The 18,678-nt window shown below is 45.0% G+C and overlaps 1 protein-coding gene across 4 annotated transcripts in view; it reads left to right on the top strand.

The window, feature by feature from the left end:
* Positions 1-18,678, top strand: part of ADCY8 (adenylate cyclase 8) — a 383,431-nt gene that overhangs the window by 189,597 nt on the left and 175,156 nt on the right. For all 4 annotated transcript variants that reach the window (XM_068238028.1, XM_068238027.1, XM_068238031.1 and 1 more), the window contains exons 5-7: positions 8,141-8,268; positions 11,405-11,563; positions 15,066-15,336. In XM_068238028.1, the coding sequence (XP_068094129.1) occupies positions 8,141-8,268; positions 11,405-11,563; positions 15,066-15,336 (558 nt within the window). The remainder of the gene's footprint in view (positions 1-8,140; positions 8,269-11,404; positions 11,564-15,065; positions 15,337-18,678) is intronic.

Raw genomic sequence — 18,678 nt, 5'->3', positions numbered from 1 at the left:
ACACACACACACACACACACACACACACCACACACCACACACACACACACACACACACACACACACACACACACACACACACACACACACACACACACACACACACACACACACACACACACACACACGATTTTATATATATAGATATGGTGGTCTAGAGTGTGCCAAAAATAATGCATAGTGTGTAAACCATCTGAGGGCCGATCTGGCCCAAGGGCCGGAGTTTCACATGTATGCTCTAATCAGATTGGATCAGAGAGAGGTTTGTCTCTTGGTCGAATCCCCATCATCGCTCGATGTATGGCTACCTTAAAGCTTTCAAAATGACTACTGTGTTTTCCAGAAAATAAGACACTGTCTTATATTCTTTTTTCCTTTAATAGATGTGCTAGATCTTATTTTAGGGGAGGTCTTACATATTTCCCTCTTGCGCATAGCCAGATCCCCTCCCGATTCCCTCACCTCCACTTTACCCCCTGCCGACTCCCTCCTCCAGAAAGTTGCATCCGCTTTCTCCACTGCCCGTTGACATACTGGTAATTCAAACTGCAGATCAGCGGTAAACTGCTGATTTCCCCACCGCTGCTTGTGGCCCCCGTTCTCCACTGCCCGTCGGCATAAATCAAACCGCAGATCAGCGGTAAAGGCAACTAGAATTTCACTGTAACCAGGGCCGGTTCAAGTAACAATGGGGCCCTAGGGCAAGATTAGCCTGGGGGCCCCCCAACAGACACCCCCCGACCAAAAAGCGTCATTAGAGGCCCTTTGTTGCAGCTAAATTTCCCTCCTGGTCCCCTGAGCTGGCTGCTGACCCTCCCCCAATCACCTCCCAACTTAAAGAGAACCCGAGGTGGGTTTGAAGAATGTTATCTGCATACAGAGGCTGGATCTGCCTATACAGCCCAGCCTCTGTTGCTATCCCAAACCCCCCTAAGGTCCCCCTGCACTCTGCAATCCCTCATAAATCACAGCCACGCTGCTGACAAACAGCTTGTCAGAGCTGGCTGTGTTTATCTCTATAGTGTCAGTCTGCTGCTCTCCCTGCCTCCTGCAGAACTCCAGTCCCCGCCTGCATCCCTTCCTTCCCTGCTGATTGGAGGGAAGGGACGGGGGCAGGGACCGGAGCTATGCAGAAGGCGGGGGAGCAGCTGAGACTGACACTACAGATGTAAACATAGCCTCACAGCGTGGTTGTGATTTATGAGGGATTGCAGAGTGCAGGGGGACCTTAGTGGGGTTTGGGATAGCAACAGAGGCTGGGCTGTATAGGCAGATCCAGCCTCTGTATGCAGATAACATTCTTTAAACACACCTCGGGTTCTCTTTAACAGACTCTGCAGAGTCCCTGGGGTGCAACAGTTAAGATGGGGAGGGACAACTTGGGGGCCCCTACAGGCTCTGGGGCCCTGGGGCAACTGCCTATTTTTTTCTATGGTAGCTCCGGCCCTGACTGTAACAGCGCTTCTGTGTACAGGAAGTAAACAGAAATGTCACTTCCTCTACACAGAAGCGCTGTTACATTGAAACTAGCTGCCTTCACCACAGTTTACCGTTGACCTGCGGCTTGAATTATGCCAGTGGGCAGTGGAGAATGGGGCCAGAAGCGTCGGTGGGGGAATCGGCGGTTTATCGTGGCGATCTGCGGTTGAGGTATGTCGATGGGCAGTGGAGAAAGCAGATGAGCAGGAAGGCGTCGGCAGGAGGTAGAGTGGTGGCGGGGAGGATGTGGGGGCGGGGGTTTCAGACGGACAAGACAGGACAGGACTTCCACAGCCACTAGGGCTTATTTTAAGGGTAGGACTTATATTTTGAGCATGCTTGAAATAAATACTATGTCTTACTTTAAAGGATACCTGAAGTGACACGTGACATGATGAGATAGACATGGGTATGTACAGTGCCAAGCACACAAATAACTAGGCTGTGTTCCTTTTTTTTCTTTCTCCACCTGAAATATTTAAATATCAGGTATGTAAGTGGCTGACTCAATCCTGACTCAAAGTGATTACAGGAAGTGATTACAGTGTGACCCTCACTGATAAAAAAAATCCCCTTTTTATCTCTTTCTTGCTCTCAGTAGTCATTTTTTGCTAGGAAAGTGTTTTATAGTTGGAATTTCTTATCAGTGAGGGTCACACTGTAGTCACTTCCTGACTGAGTCAGCCACTTACATACCTGATATTTAACTCTTTCAGGCAGAGAAAGGAAACAAAAGGACCACAGCATAGTTATTTGTGTGCACGGCACTGTACATACCCATGTCTATCTCATCATGTCACATGTCACTTCGGGTATCCTTTAAGAGGATGTCCTACTTTTGGGGAAACGCGGTATTTTCTCAGGCAGTATATCCAAGATTATCCAGCATAACAATCAAATGCCGTCTAAACAAACATGGGGTGGGGCTGGGGACTAACATACAGTCAACAAACACATTTATTTTTCCCAAAGCTTCTAAACTCAAAAATTACTTTTTATAATGAGTAAATGTCAATTTGACTGTGTCTTCTCTCTGTTGTTTGTTAATTGGCTGAAAATTACTATGCTTTCCCGAAACATCAAATGTCATTTGAGAAATGTAAAAAAAGAAAAAAAATATTAAAAAACGAAAAAAACTAAAAAAAAACCCGCACACATAAAAGAAGGAGAAAAAGAAACGCATTCTCTTTACAGTCTTATTAATGGCGCTTCCCTAATTATGATCTGTTTGAATTAAATAAGTTTGTTTTCTACAAAACAAATAATTATCCTAATGGCTTTGTGCAGCTTTTAGTCAATTTATTTCAGTCATCCGAGGGTTTTTATTTTTTTCGCTCGTCGGCGGTCTTGAAGCGTTGAAACGGCGCTGATGTTTTCATTGTCGGGGAAAAATAAATAATTGATATCTCGAAATCGCGTCGTTAAGCCGATCAGTCACACGGCGGAAAATGAATTCTTCTCCGGATGGGATCTTCCGCTGTTATTTTTGACTTTGAAAACATTATAAGAAGATGATGTAGCAAAGAGAATAAGCAAATGTAAGAAGAACAGCATAAAACTCAGCTAAGTGATGCTCAGAAACGGTGTAATCCGGAGAGAGAAAAGGGTTTACAGAAATCTCCAGCCCAAGATTTACTAATGAATGTTATCATCTCTCTCTCTGTATGGGTGTGTACATGATACCGTATATATCATTTATTAAAGAGGACCTGTAATGAAGATAGCATAATGAATAAAATTGCTAATTTTTTTTACAATATTCATTTAGGCCTAGTGCACACCAGAGCGGTTCGGCAGCGTTTTCAGATCCGTTTGCGGATGTGGAAATGCTTGAGTAATGTATTTCAATGGGCTGGTGCACAACAGAGCGGGAGGCGTTTTGCAGAAACGCATACTCCCGGGCTGCTGCAGATTTTGGATTGCGGCAGCGTTTTTGCCTCCAATGTAAAGTATAGGAAAACCGCAAACCGCTCTGAAAAACGGCAGTTCAGAGAGGTTTTCCAAGCGTTTTTGTTACAGAAGCTGTTCAGTAACAGCTTTACTGTAACAATATCAGAAATCTATTACACCAAAAAACGCTTCACAAAACAGCAAAATGCTAGGTGAAACGCTACAGAAAAATAAGAAAAAGCGTTTCAAAATCTGCCAACGATTTTTGGTGTGCACCGGGCCTTATAGATTATTTAGTCCGTGTTTGCCCATTGTAAAATCTTTCCTCTCCCTGATTTACCTTCTGAATTGTATCACTGATGGCGACATCTTTAATCCTGCCAGGTGATCTGTACAGAATATTCCTTACCGAAAGTTCTATGTACAGAGGGAGATATTGCTGATTGGCAGTTGCAAAAAGCTGTTATTTCTCACAATGCAATGAGGTTCACAGACCTCAAACTGTCAGGACCACGGTCATGACATCACACTGTGGGGGGGGCTCACCACAATATCACCCATACAGAACTCTCTAATAATCTATTCAAGAAAAGGTTAAAGAGAATCTGTATTGTTAAAATCGCACAAAAATAAACATACCAGTGCGTTAGGAGACATCTCCTATTACCCTCTGTCACAATTTCGCCGCTCCTCTCCGCATTAAAAGTGGTTAAAAACAGTTTTAAAAAGTTTGTTTATAAACAAACAAAATGGCCACCAAAACAGGAAGTAGGTTGATGTACAGTATGTCCACACATAGAAAATACAACCATACACAAGCAGGCTGTATACAGCCTTCCTTTTGAATCTCAAGAGATCATTTGTGTGTTTCTTTCTCCCTGCAGTTCTCATGCACTGAAGTTTCAGGCTGCTCTTTTTTCTCCTGCAAACAGCTTTGCCCTTGTCTGTAATTCTTCAGTATGTGAAAGCCCAGCCAGCTCAGAGGACGATTTATCCAGCTTGTAAAAGATAAGAGAGAAGAGAGAAGCTGCTCTAATCTAAATAATACACAGGCAGTGTGCATAGAGGGGCCTGGAAGGGGGAATTCATAGCAGAACCACAACACTGAAGAACTTGGCAGCCTTCCAGACACAGGCTGACAAGTCTGACAAGGGAAAGATACATTGATTTATTACAGAGACTGTGATAGCAGAAAGTGCTGCAGTGAGCCAGAACACATTAGAATAGCTTTTGGAACTTGTAGGATGATAAAAAACAGGATGCAATTTTTGTTACGGAGTCTCTTTAAGATTTATCATGGGAAAGGGGGTGTCAGCTACTGATTGGAATTAAAGCCCACCTCCAGCCAAAAAAAAGTCTGAATAACTATACATATACTGCATGTAGTCTATGCACAGTGTACAGGTATTATTATTATTATTTATTGAATTTATAAAGCGCCAACATATTACGCAGTTAGATGAACATATAATGTTTACATCTGGTACATGGTAGTGGATAAAACAGACTCACATCTACATAGCTCCCAATTGTCCCTCTGTTGGAGGGACAGTCCCTCTTTGGGAGCCCAGTCCCTCTCTCTTTCTTCCTCATTTGTCCCTCTTTCAGGTTTTTGTCCCTCTTTCTCTGTAAATATATATATTTCTCTACTAAAAAATTTGTTTGATTGACTCTAAACTACCATCCTTTAAATTGATATATTTCTTGTTTTCAAACGTAAAAATGAAGGAAAATGAACCAGGATAGAAAGGACCAGTGTGGTCTGAATTATAAAACAACATATTTTTTTTATTAAATCTTTATGGTTTGTGTGACTAGGGGTGTGATCAGGGGTGGGACAAGGGTGTGGCATGGGCGTGGCTTAACTGTCCCTCTTCCTTATCTCAAAAAGTTGGGAGGTATGCATCTATATCTGTAGTAGCACTTCCTTATTTCTAAAGTACAACCTCAGCATTGTGTCCTTCCCTCCAGCCTGTTTCCCTCCCCTGCCCCTCCCTCCCCTGCTCTCTGCCTGCCTGGACCAAATTACTTCTCTTTTCACAGTGTGTAGCAGAGAGAAGAAGCAAGAGAACTGCAGCAGCCTGTCTTATCATGTCTGTTTGCTATAATTCTTATTTCAGATGTCTGTCTGTCTGCCTAGATTAGATCACATGAACATGAGGGGTGGGGTTATGACATCAATCCCCCAGCATCCTTTGCACCTATGGTTTGGAAAGAAAATAAAATCGCACTGGCCCAATTTCACACTGGGGGCGGGGATTTCAAGCCCATATGTGGAATACGGACCCTGGGGGTGAGAAAATCACACTTTATTATGTGTGATTTTATATATGTTGGCAACTTATTAGGTTTAAAGAAAACTGTAATTTATAATTTAGGTACTCTTCAAGTTCAATCCTTGGTTTAAGTTCCTCTTAAGATGCCCTGTAGTGACATATACTGTAGTAGACTGCAGTAAATGATTCCAGTAATTTCCAGCATCAGAAAAACTTCCTATATCTATATATTGCTGTATAGTGATATGTAGCCCCGCCCTCTCAGTGATGTCACAGCCTCAGCTGTTAAACTATGTGGCATTTTCCACCCTGAGCATTCTGGGAGACCAGGTATTTGATCCAGTAAAATTCCATTTGAAAAACTAAGTCATGTGATGCAGGGTCCATTCTCCTGCAGCTGCAAGGAGAGTCAGTGTTCTCTAGCAAGGGAGCAGCTCTCACTGCTGAGCACACAGCAACTACGCCTACCTCCTCCTTATGCTGCTTAAAGGGAACCTAAATTGAAAAAGAACTTTTCCACAATCCACAGACAGGAAACTGCCAAAAGTTCAAACTTTACTTCTGGGAGGGGTTTCTTGTGGGAAGGGTTTCACCACAATATCAGTCATACAGCGCCCCCTGATGGTCTGTTTGTGAAAAGGAATAGATTTCTCATGTAAAAGGGGGTATCAGCTACTGATTGGGATAAAGTTCCATTTTTGGTCGGAGTTTCTCTTTAAAGGGACACTTAACCTCCTTAGCGGTAACCCCGTGTGTGACACGGGGTAAGCCGCCGGAGGGTGCCGCTCAGGCCCTGCTGGGCCGATTTACATAATTTTTTTGTTGCTGGACGCAGCTAGCACTTTGCTAGATGCGCCAGCACCCCGATCGCCGCTGCCGCGCGCCCGATCGCCGCTATCCAGGGCGGCGCACGCCCCCCCCCCAGACCCCTGCGCTGCCTGGCCAATCAGTGCCAGGCAGCGCCAAGGGGTGGATCGGGTCTCCCAATGACTTCCCGACGTCGGTGACGTCATCCCGCCCCGTCGCCATGGCGACGGGGGAAGCCCTCCAGGAAATTCCGTTCTTTGAACGGGATTTCCTGATCGGGGTTCGCCGAAGGCGATCGAAGCGGGCGGGGGGATCATGTAGCGAGCCCTGGGCTCAATACATGATTTAAAAAAAAAAAAATTAAAAAAACTGCTGCGCTGCCCCCTGGCGGTATTTTTCATACCGCCAAGGGGGTTAAGCAAGGAATAAAAAAATCAGTTTTACTTGCCTGGAGCTTCTACCAGCCCCCCATCACTCACGGATCCTCCTGTCCCCGCCGCCAGATAATTTCATTTTTGCTGACAGGGAGTCGGCGGGGCTTTTATGCCTGCACAGGCCTGGCCACGTTATCCTTCTTCATGTTTCTGTCCTCAATAACGTCCTGCACAGGCGCAGGACGCTATTGTGGATGGGAACGCAGAGAAAAATACGCATGGCCAGGCCTGTCAGTGAAAACAAAACTAGCTGGCGGCGGGGGAGCGGAGGCTCTGTAAGTGACTAAGAGGGCACGGGACGGCTGCAGGGGGCTGGTAGAAGCCCCAGGAAAGTAAAACTGATTTTTTATTCCTGGCTTAAGTGTCCCTTTAAGGTTCCATTTAAGAGGTTAAGTGCTTTGGGCCACCATGGCAGCTACAGCAGATTCTTTCTCAGTATGTGACTCTACTGTAGCTGCAGTGCTGGATACAAAGAGTTCATCTATTACCACCAGAGGGAGGAAGTAGACTGGGTTAGGTCATCTGTGCTGAAAGAGAAAGATTAGCATGGGCAGCCTCCCTGAATACCTCCTGTGGGTGATGAAGGAATAGGGAGGAGTCTGAGTGGTTTTCTTTTCAGTGGGAAATGGCACTATAGAAGCCAGCCATCCAGGTAAAAAAGTACAGGTTTGCATGCAATGCACAAATCATTATGCATTGCTTATTCATGCAAATTACTACCATATACATAAAAAATGTGAACTGGACTGGATTAGAGGTTGAAATGACTGTATATACAGATAATTTGATTTTAAACCATTAGCAGCTTCAATAGAGTTATCTCATTTGAGATAAGTGCATTGCTTTTGACCTCAGTCGACAGAACTCGTTGTGCTGTAAATTCTTGGAATGCTTTGATGACTCTCTACTACCAGAAAATATAGAAACTAAAAGCAGAAGTCGTCTGCTATTGTCTCACACTACACCCTAGTGACAGGTGGCTATAAATACACATTACAGCAGTACTTATTAGAAGCAGGGAAATTTAACAAAGACATTTTAAAAAATGTGCTAAAAAAAATTGGCCTGGAGCACTTGCAAGCCTCTGAATAAATTGGCTGCTAAAGGATTAAAACAACTTGCGGTAACATTTTCTGATTTCTCCTACTGTTTGGGAATTGATTCCGCAGTACACACTATGGCGTCTTTGTTTGGGGAACGTGTGTTTTTTCCTTCCTGTTGAGTCATACTGTATTTCCCCGTGTTTATTTTTAGGAACATCACTGCCTTAGAATTAAGATCCTAGGTGACTGCTATTACTGCGTGTCTGGACTCCCCGAACCCCGACAGGACCACGCTCACTGCTGCGTAGAAATGGGACTCAGCATGATCAAGACTATTAGGTAATTGTTCACTTACCGCCTGCGCGGCGCTTCGAGGTTAACTGTGTTTTCACAGCTCTGAATGAGAATGTTTGGAAACATGTCGCTCCCGCAGACTGGATACATTATCTTGAGTTACCGGCTTCCCTCGTCAATAATTGAGCAGGTCTCGGAGTTGGTTTGTTGGCTGCGGTTGCCAGGAGTTCACCCTCGCTGCTTCCTTTGTGATGGCTGTCACTTAAAGGAATACTGTAGGGGGGTCGGGGGAAAATTAGTTGAACTTACCCGGGGCTTCTAATGGTCCCCCACAGACATCCTGTGCCCGCGCAGCCACTCACTGATGCTCCGGCCCGCCTCCGGTTCACTTCTGGAATTTCAGACTTTAAAGTTTGAAAACCACTGCGCCTACATTGCCGGGTCCTCGCTCCCACTGACGTCACCAGGAGCGTACTGCCCAGGCACAGACCATACTGGACTTGTGCTATACGCTCCTGGTGACGTCAGCGGGAGCGAGGACACGGCAATGCAGGCGCAGGGGTTTTCAGACTTTAAAGTCTGAAATTGCAGAAGTGAACCGGAGGCGGGGCCGGAGCATCAGTGAGTGTCTGCGCGGGCACAGGGCGCCTGCGGGGGACCATTAGAAGCCCCGGGTAAGTTCAACTCATTTTCCCCTGACCCCCCTACAGTATTCCTTTAAAGAGAACCTGCACTGAAAATAAAAAGTAAAAATAACTCCTCTCCTATGTCCCATTTGTCCGCTGTGATCAATAGAATTCTCCATCCTCCATTTTAAAAATGGCCCTTACCCCAGACAGCATCCTGGTCAGCACACTGTTAAACTGTAATATCACCCACTTCAGCTATAGCGAAACATGGACATTTCTTTGCACATTCAGCTGTAACTGACAGCTGCTGATATATAACTGACAGCAACTGGTATATTACAGTTCTGACAAAAATATTGCCAGAACCGGAAAGAATAACTGTAAGAGGAAAAAAAGTGAGCTTCTCAGAGGAACAGACGGGGAGGTAAGTATGTAATATTCATTTGCAGCTACGTCATGTGCTTATTTTAAATAATTTTACGCACTTCAGGTTCTCTTTAAAGCACACCTGAACTGTAGCACAGGACAGAAGGAAAATCTAAAGAAATGCACCCTGTATGTATTTAGAGAGTTTAGCCTGTCTAATCCCCCCTCATTTGTGTCTAATCACCACTGTAATTTAGCTCTCAGCTTTGTCAGCTCAATAATCTCCTCTGTCTCAGCAGAGCAGCTAATTTTTAAACACAGGATGTTAACAATATGTCTGGTTCGGTAAAAGCAGAAAGCAGACACACGGAAAATGTATTGCAGGACTTGTATCAGCTGTAACAAAGAAATGTTTTTTTTTCTTTAAAGCTTGTTATGCTGTTGATTATCTTTTAGAGCAGAGAGAAAGTTCTGAGTTCAAGTCCGCTTTAAAGACCCCTATGATGCATTAAAGGTGAGAGGGATATGGAGGCTGCCATATTTATTCCCTTTTAAATAATACCAGTTGCCTGGCAGTCCTGCTGATCTATTTGTCTGCAGTAGTGTCTGAATCACACCAGAAACAAGCATTCAGCTTACAATAATGTCAGAAACACCTGATCTGCATATGCTTGTTCAGGGTCTGTGGATAAAAGCATTAGAGGAAGAGGATCAGCAGGAAAGCCAGGCAAATGGTGTTGCTTAAAAGGAAATAAATATGGCGGCCTCCACATATCTCTCACTTCGGGTTCAGTTTAAAACATAGCTGGAGTGAACAGACCTTTGTAATAATAAGTCTGAAACTCCACTCTAAGGCTGCTTTCACAGTAAGACATTACAGGCGCACGTTAGAGCAGCCTGTAACGCAGCCCAACTCACAGTAATGAAAAGTCAATACGTTGCGTTACAGTGTAACGCTGCACGTTATTTAAAAGTGCAGCATGCTGTGCGTTCTAGACTGTTTGCACATGCTCAGTATTGTGTTTTTTGTTTTTGTTTTTTTGAGGAGGGGAGGAGGAGTGGAGAGGCCGCTATTGTTAGCCAAATGGCTAATTAATATTCACTGCACTGCCGTGTAGTGATGAGAAGTTCGGCTCAATTCATTGAATCGATTCATTGAAAAGAGCCGGACTTCCCATCACTAGGTTCAGTCCTGCTGCTCTGAATCGATTCTGAACAGTAGAGATAGGAAGTCCGGCTCTTTTCAATGAATCGATACTTTGAAAAGAGACGGACTTCCCATCAATACTGCAGTGTTTTCTTCCTGGAGCGATCGCTGATTGGCTGGCGGGACCACGTGATGTGGAGTGTTCTGATCACGTGGTCCCCGCAAGGTATGAGACAAAGAAGGCGCACCAACAGCCGCACAACGCGACTCACCCTGGCGTCCACCTCCAACACCACCAGGCGTTGCGTTAAGGGCACGTTATGCGACCATAACATCCCCTAAAACGCAACGTCCTGGTGGGAAAGAGGCCTAAAGGTGTTTATTCATGGTGTGATTTTTAGTGACTGATCGTATTTTCGATAACATCATTCAGATCGAAAGAAAAGATTGTATATAATCGATCCACAGCCTTGATTAATCCTAACTATTCCCAATACTGAAACTGGTTGCGAACGTATATATGTGAAAAAAATCCACCACGTCAATCAACCAGTTCATTAGGAAAACGATACATTATGCAACCATTCTGGATCAGTGGGGCTCACTGAAAATACAATTGTTTGTGAAAAGTTGTACCATTCATGGCCTGGGGCACACTAGCAGCTCTTTATCAGCTTTTTTCGATGACTGGCGATCGGCAAAGCATTGCAACAGCGTTCCACAGCAGCGCAAAAGCACTGCCGGGAGCATTGTTGCAGCAATCCCAGAGTGATCGCATTCAAAGAAATTAAGGGCAAATTGCAAAGAGTTAAAGAAGACACTTGTGAACGAGCACTTTTCTCTGCGCTTGCACGGGTTGGAACAGGCACTTGTGCAGTTCGGATTTGCGCGCATACTGGTTCGAGGAAGGGAGGGGTTTGTTCATGGGATAAAATTGCTCTGGGCATTTTTATAAGTCGTTGAAAATGGCAGAAATGTTGCAAAATCAGACTTTTGCTTTTTGACCTTTTCCATAGTACTATTGCCTCTTGATCTGCAGGTATGTGAGATCGCGGACCAAGCACGACATTGACATGCGAATTGGAATACACTCTGGTTCCGTCCTGTGTGGAGTGTTGGGACTTCGGAAGTGGCAGTTTGATGTGTGGTCATGGGATGTGGATATTGCCAACAAACTGGAGTCAGGAGGAATCCCAGGGTAAGTTGTATAGTCTTGTTTTTTATTACCTTTGTTTGGCTTTTACAACTGTTTGTGCTGTTACTGTAGCTTTAGAGTGCTGCCCCTTCTTCATCACACCTTATACAATGGGATAACATTTTAGTAATTTAGCATGTGTACGGCAGCCCCAATCCTCCCCAATGCGTCAACGAGAGATCTGGGCTGACTAGCCTACCCTGTTGTACTCTTATTCTTCCCAACACCCCCCCCCCCCCCCCCATGCTACTCCATCATACGCCGTTTTGTCATCCTTCTGCCCCCCTCAGTACCTTCAGAACACGTTAGGCCAGCCTCTAGGCCAGCTACACATCTGTACAGAACTCAGCTCCGAACAGAGCTCAAGACTTTGAGTCCCAGTCCCTGTGGCCAACAGATATTGTGCAGTGAACTCACCTCAAAGAGACACTTAAAGGGAACCAGAGACACCGGAATCCTAAAAAGAAAAAAAAGATTTTATACATACCTGGGGCTTCTTCCAGCCCCATAAGCCTGCATCGCTCCCACGCCGCCATCCTCCGCTTCCTGGATTGCCGGTACCGGGTCCCGTCACTTCCGGTGGATGCGGCCAAATGTCCGCATGAGCAAGGGCTCCCTCCATACCCTTACACGTGCGGCTGCGCAGTATGCAGCTGCACGCGTACGGGTATGCTGGGAGCCCCTGTGATGCGGACAATTGTCCGCATGCTGCCGCCGACTGGCCGAAACTACGGGACCCGGTACCGCCGGATACAGGAAGCGGAGGAGGGCGGCGTGGGAGCGATCCGTGCGTATGGGGCTGGAGGAAGCCCCAGGTATGTATAAAATCTTCTTTCTGGGGCCTCTGGTTCCCTTTAAGCCAATGAAAAAAAAAGTTTTTCTTGCCTGGGGCTTCCACCAGCCCCCTGCAGCTGTCCCATGCCCTCACAGTCACAATCGGATCCTCCTTTCCCCGCCTCCAGCTATTTTCGATTTCGTCTGACAGGCTTACTGCGCCTTGCGCAGGCCTAGCCACATGTCTCCTTCTACACGTTCCCCTCCGCAATAGTGCCCTGCGCAGGCGCAAGATGCTATTGTGGACGAGAACGCGTAAAAGGCTTCGCGTGGCCAGGCCTGTCGGGCCAGTCGGCGAAGTGAAAGTACCTGACGGCGGGGGACAGGAGGATCTGATTGAGATACTAAACCTGGTGCATCCATGGTGAAGCGGCATTTTGTGGATTATGCCCCCTTTGTACCGCTTGTGTCTTTCTGTTTCCTCCCTCTTCTGTCCCCCTTGTGTCCACTTGTGCTCCCCACGTGTCCCCTTCTGCCCTTCTTGTGTCCTCCTCTATGCCCCTTTGTGTCCTCTGTTTGTCCCCCTGTGTCCTCCTCTGCATGGGCACAGTACAGGGAGTCCCTGACATTGCGGCGGGTGGGAGGTTTGTATTGGCAGGTCTTCATAATTCAGGAACTCCCTGCATTTGGACTATAAGACGCAGTGACTTTTTTCCCTCACTTTAAGGAGAAAAAAGTAAGTCTTGTAGTCCAAAAAATACAGTATGTTGCTACTGTTTTCCTATTACTGCGTGTGTGTAATTAGCCTTCATTATGCATTATGCTTCAAGTCTCTGAACTTTTGTTATAGCCTTTATGCCTGTATAATCATTGGAGTTGTATCCTGCCCCTGTACTGTTGTGTATCACTGTAAGTCAGAACACACGGATTATGCGTTAAAAAAAAAATTTCAAACTGCCCGTAGCCAACGAGCAGTTTTGAAAAAGGTTTTTTAAAGAGACTCTGTAACAACAAAAACCTCCCCTGGGGGGTACTCACCTCGGGTGGGGGAAGCCTCCGGATCCTAATGAGGCTTCCCACGCCGTCCTCTGTCCCACGGGGGTCTCGCCGCAGCCCTCCGAACAGCCGGCGACTGTGCCGACTGTCATTTCAATATTTACCTTTGCTGGCTCCAGCGGGGGCGCTGTGGCGACTTTTTGCACGGAAATAGACGGAAATACCCGATCTCCGTCGGGTCCGCTCTACTGCGCAGGCGCCGGAAACTTGCGCCTGCGCAGTAGAGCAGACCCGACGGCGATCGGGTATTTCCGCCTACTTCGGCGCCGAGAGGCATCAGAGCGCCTGCGCAGGAGCCAGGAAGGTAAATAATGACGTCACCGCTGCCCGGACTGCACGGAGGGCTACAGCGAGACCCCCGAGGGACGCAGGACGGCGTGGGAAGCCTCATTAGGATCCTGAGGCTTCCCCCACCCGAGGTGAGTACCCCCCAGGGGCCGTTTTGGCGTTACAGTTCCTCTTTAACCAAAACAGCAGTCTGTCACTGCTGCCACTGAGTGATAATAAAGAGCTGTAACCACAGACAGCGGTGCCGGTCTTTTTGCTTTTCATTTTACTGAACTGACTATGACGGCTTTCATTTCACCATGATTTTTGGGAAAAAGAGAATATTTGCGAAAAATATATGGGTATGAGAAGAAAGCAGTTTCTCACAAATTTATTGAAGGTCTATGGGCACGAGAAAACACATTTTTAAGAAATTTCTAATTTTCATAAAATTGTGTATCTTTACTCTTGCAAAATTGAGTCATTGCGAAATAACGTATTGTAATTACGATTACTGTATTTTTTGCTCCTGTTACCCACCTGGCCATAAGACACTCCTAGATTTCGAGGAGTAAAAGGTGCAAGGGCGTCTTTTGGCGCTGCCCCCCCCCCCCAGTTAAGAGTGATCCTCTGGGGCCCCTGCAGAGTAGTGGCACTTGGAGTTGCCAGCTTACTCCTTGCCAGTGTGCTCCTTCCTGTCTGAGTCCTTTTTGGGGGAATATAGCTTGGGGGAGACCTGGCTCTCACCCTCCTGTATTATTTGGTCCATAAGACACACAGACATGTACCCTCCCATCTACTTTTATTTTTGGAAGGGGGCATCTTATGGAGAGGAAAATACTGTACAGTACATGGAATTTAAGTCAAATACTCACATCCAATTTTGACTGGCCAACCACTGGCCAATTTTACCACTTTCATGTAGTCTTTTGGTCCTCATACTGCATGGAGATAGTAAAATTGGTCAGTGATTGGCCAATCCAAATTGGATGTTTGTACGCACCCTAATGCCTGATACACATGTCCAGTTTTACCACTGCCATATAGTATGAAGCCCAACAGATTTTGAATACTATGAGCAGATTGTGTAGGGTCCATACACACTTCCTTGTAGTATGGGAGCTTACCTATACAATCGATTCATAGTATTCAATATCTGTTGACCCTCATTCTACATGTAGATGGTAAAATTGGCCAATCAAAATTGGAGGTATGCATGCACTCCTAGGCTACCTGGAAGTAGTAAAATTGGTTAGTGATTGGCCAATCAAAATTGAAGGTGTGTACCAGGATTTAAGGCTGGGCTCCTCACCTACATTGTGTTGTGTATGCACGGCAATCTAAAAGTATTTCTTTATCCCAATTTGCCTTCTAAAAGATGTTTTCTGTTTTACTTTTTGGCTTGAAGGAGAATCCATATATCAAAAGCTTCTCTCGATTGCCTTAATGGAGACTATAATGTGGAGGAAGGACACGGCAAGGAAAGAAACGAGTTTTTAAGGAAGCATAACATTGAAACCTACTTGATCAAACAACCAGAGGAGAACCTCTTAACTCTACCAGAAGACATTGTGAAAGAGGCGGTGAGCCCCACCGACCGGAGGAACAGCGGGGCCACCTTCACCGAGGGGGCCTGGAGCCCGGAGCTCCCCTTCGACAACATCGTCGGCAAACAGAACGTAAGTTTTAACTTTCCTGTAACGTCAGGCAGCATAAGTCGCGCTTCAGCGAAGCTCTGTAATGGGAGCCTCGGAGGAATTGTATCCTTCCTTAACCTTTTCTCTAAGACGGAACGTCAAATTATCGAGAATACCCACCCCGGGGCATTATTAACCTACCGAAAATATTAGCAGAAATGCCAGCCCTACCGAAATTTGAATGCCCTACAATCTGAACAATCGGTTGTAAACATTAATCACTGCTGGCCCGCCCCATCGTAAATAAACATCATGAAGTTTTTGTCTATTCTACAGCACACTCTCTGACTTTTGGTTTCAGTTTTGGGCTAGTTGTGTTAACCGAGTCCTGATGATTGTTTTGATACCCTACGTGGGATGGTGATCACTAATGTTCAAAACCACAGCACTGTTTTAAAGGCAGAAGGAGAGAGGCGTGGCTCTGACATTACTCTTACTATTAAGCCCGACCCCTCTCAGACTCAGTGGCGGATCTAAAGGGGTACAGCCATGGCTTGTGCCATGGGTGCCACAGCACTATGGGCGCCATGCCTACCCCCATGCCAGTCAACCAAGAAACAGGGAGGGTGGGGGAAAAGGAAGAGGCACATATGAATTGGTCTTAATCTTTATCCAGTGCTCAAACTACTTAACTAATTAGCTGTAATGATGAGAGAAAAGGTTAGTGTTAGGAGTGGAAGGGGGGTTAGTGTTCGGAGGCAAGAGAGGAAGGCTAGGATTAGAGTGGGAGGTTAGTGTTAGGTTTTAAAATAGGGGAAGGTTAGTGTTAGAATAGAGTACAGAGAGGGAATAATGCTGGGAATACACCATGCGTTTTTCCAGCAGATAGATGGTTCGATAGATAATTTCCGACATGTCCGATTTCACGTTCGATCGTTTTACCGCTCGATTTCTCATAGAAGTGAATAGAAAAAAATAAGAAACATAAAAATAGAAGAATCTAGTGGAGAATTGAGCGGCAAAATTGATCGAGCGAAGAATCGAGCAGAAAAAAAATGCATTGCGTATTACAAGCTTAGGACAAAATATTTCCAAAAAAAGTAACTTTGGCAATATACCAAACCACTGGCAACCAAAACAAATGTATGTTAGGCCCAGTGCACACCAAAACCGCTAGCAGATCCACAAAACGCCAGCGGCACGTTTGCGGTTTGCTACAAACCTCAAACCGCCGGTGTGCACCAGCCCATTGAAATACAATAGCCAAGCGGATTTACAGGCGGATGCGGCCAGCGGATTGCATCCAGATCCACTCGGTGTGCACTGGGCCTGAGAAAGAATGTTGTTTTTAGATGGAAAGGGGGCTCAGACCCAGGGGAGTGCAATTTCAGTGTTTGCCATAGGCGCTGTATTACCCACATGTGCCCCTGCTCAGACTAAAAGAAGAGTACAAAAAAACTGAAAACCACTGTCTCTACAAAAATGTGCAGAAGACAAAAAGTGGAACAAGGTTAAAAACTGAAAGCAAATTAATCTCAACCTCACCAAGGCTTCTCCATAAACAGCGAGGCAGCGTTCACACTCGTCAGTATGTAATCATACAGGTGGTTCATACTATGTGTGTAGAAAAAAACAGGCAGCTTACAGCAGTTTTTTGCATGCGGCGTCCAAATTGTCGCAGGCCACTGGTATGCAGAAAGAATGCAACCAAATGCAAATTCACAATGCTAAAAACACACACTAAAACACAAAATACAGGTGCAAAAAAACCCAAAAACCATGTTTCCGCACAGAAAGTGTGAACCCTTCCTTACAAGTACTTTTTCTTCCTTTAAATAAGACCTTATAATCTTGGTAGGCAGTGTTATAATATTTTGGGTTATGTTTAGAGTGAACGGAGGCGTTATTTATTTTTCTGTTCAATAAAAACTGTAAAAAAAACTTTTTCGTAATTCCTCTAAATAAGTCTTAAAGGGCAAATTTACCCTAGGATTGAGCTTCATCCAGATCAGTAGCTGATATACCCCTTTTCCACAAAAAAAGTGACAGTATTTATTTGGCCTCGATTCATCATTGTCTTTGCAATAGCTTTTTCCAGTTCCTTAAATTACCGAATTCGAAGTTTATCGATTTCTAGTTGTGTTTATCAATGTTTTTCCATATTCGGTGTGACCAAGTTTGTGAGCTTTGGCATCAATAATTTATATATTCCCAAAGAAATTAAACAAATCAGATTGGTGGTTTTTGACTCCGCCCCTCTCCAGCATTTGAACCCCAGTCACCCAATAACCAACTGTAGCAGGTTTGAGGCCTCTGCCGTTAACAGTGTAAGAATGGCAGAAATTGTAATATTCCCCTTGAAAATCAATAGGTGAATTCTGATTGGCTGTTGTAGGCTCCACCTACTTTTCTGAATATTAATCCCAGTCACCCAGTGACCAACTGTGTCAAGTTTGAGAACCCTGCCATTAACAGTGTAAGAATGGCTGCAGTTTATATTTTCCCATGTAAAAAGTTAGTTGTTTTTGGCTGTTTCTAACCTGTACATACAGTCACTCAATGACAACATTTTTGAGATTTGGGGTCCTTGGCATCAATAAGTTGCATTTTTCCACTAAAATTAAACTAATCTAATTGGCTGTTTGTATCCAGTCCCGTTTTCCGAATTTAAACCCCAGTCTCCCAGTGACTGACTGTACCAGATTTAAGGCATCTGCCATTAAGAGTGTAAAAATTGCAGCAATGTAAATATTCCCCTTGAAAATCAATAGGTGGATTTTAATTGGCTGTTGTAGGCTCCACCCACTTTCCTGAATATTAACCCCAGTCATCCAGTGACCAACTGTGTCAAGTTTGAAACCCCTGCCAATAACAGAATGGCTGAAATCAATCTAACAAATCTGATTGGCTGTTTGTGGCTCCACCACCTACTGAATTTACACCCCAGTCACCCAATGACTGACTGTATCAGGTTTGAGGCCTCTGCTATTAACAGTGTAAGAATGGTATCAATGTAAATTCAATGTAATTCCTCTTGAAAAATCAATTCAATAGGTGAATTTTAATTGGCTGTTGTAGGCTCCACCCACTTTATAACTATTAATCCCAGTCACCCACTGGCCAACTGTGTCATGTTTGGGAACCCTGCCATTAACAGTGTAAGAATGGTTGCAGTTTGTATATTCCCATGTAAAAAATGTAGCTGTTGGCGCAAACCCACTTTTTCTGACCATGACCTATAGTTACTCAATTACCAAGTTTATGAGTCTTTGGTATCAATAATTTGTATATTCCCATTGAAAATAATCAAGTCTCATTGGCTGTTTTTGGCAGCAATTTAAATATTCCCCTTGAAAATCAACAGGTGAATTTTGATTGGCTGTT

This window comes from Hyperolius riggenbachi, chromosome 5 (assembly GCF_040937935.1).
Source record: "Hyperolius riggenbachi isolate aHypRig1 chromosome 5, aHypRig1.pri, whole genome shotgun sequence".
Lineage (NCBI taxonomy): Eukaryota > Metazoa > Chordata > Amphibia > Anura > Hyperoliidae > Hyperolius > Hyperolius riggenbachi.
Note: the sequence above shows the minus strand (reverse complement) of the source record. Positions and strands in the feature narration are given on the sequence as shown.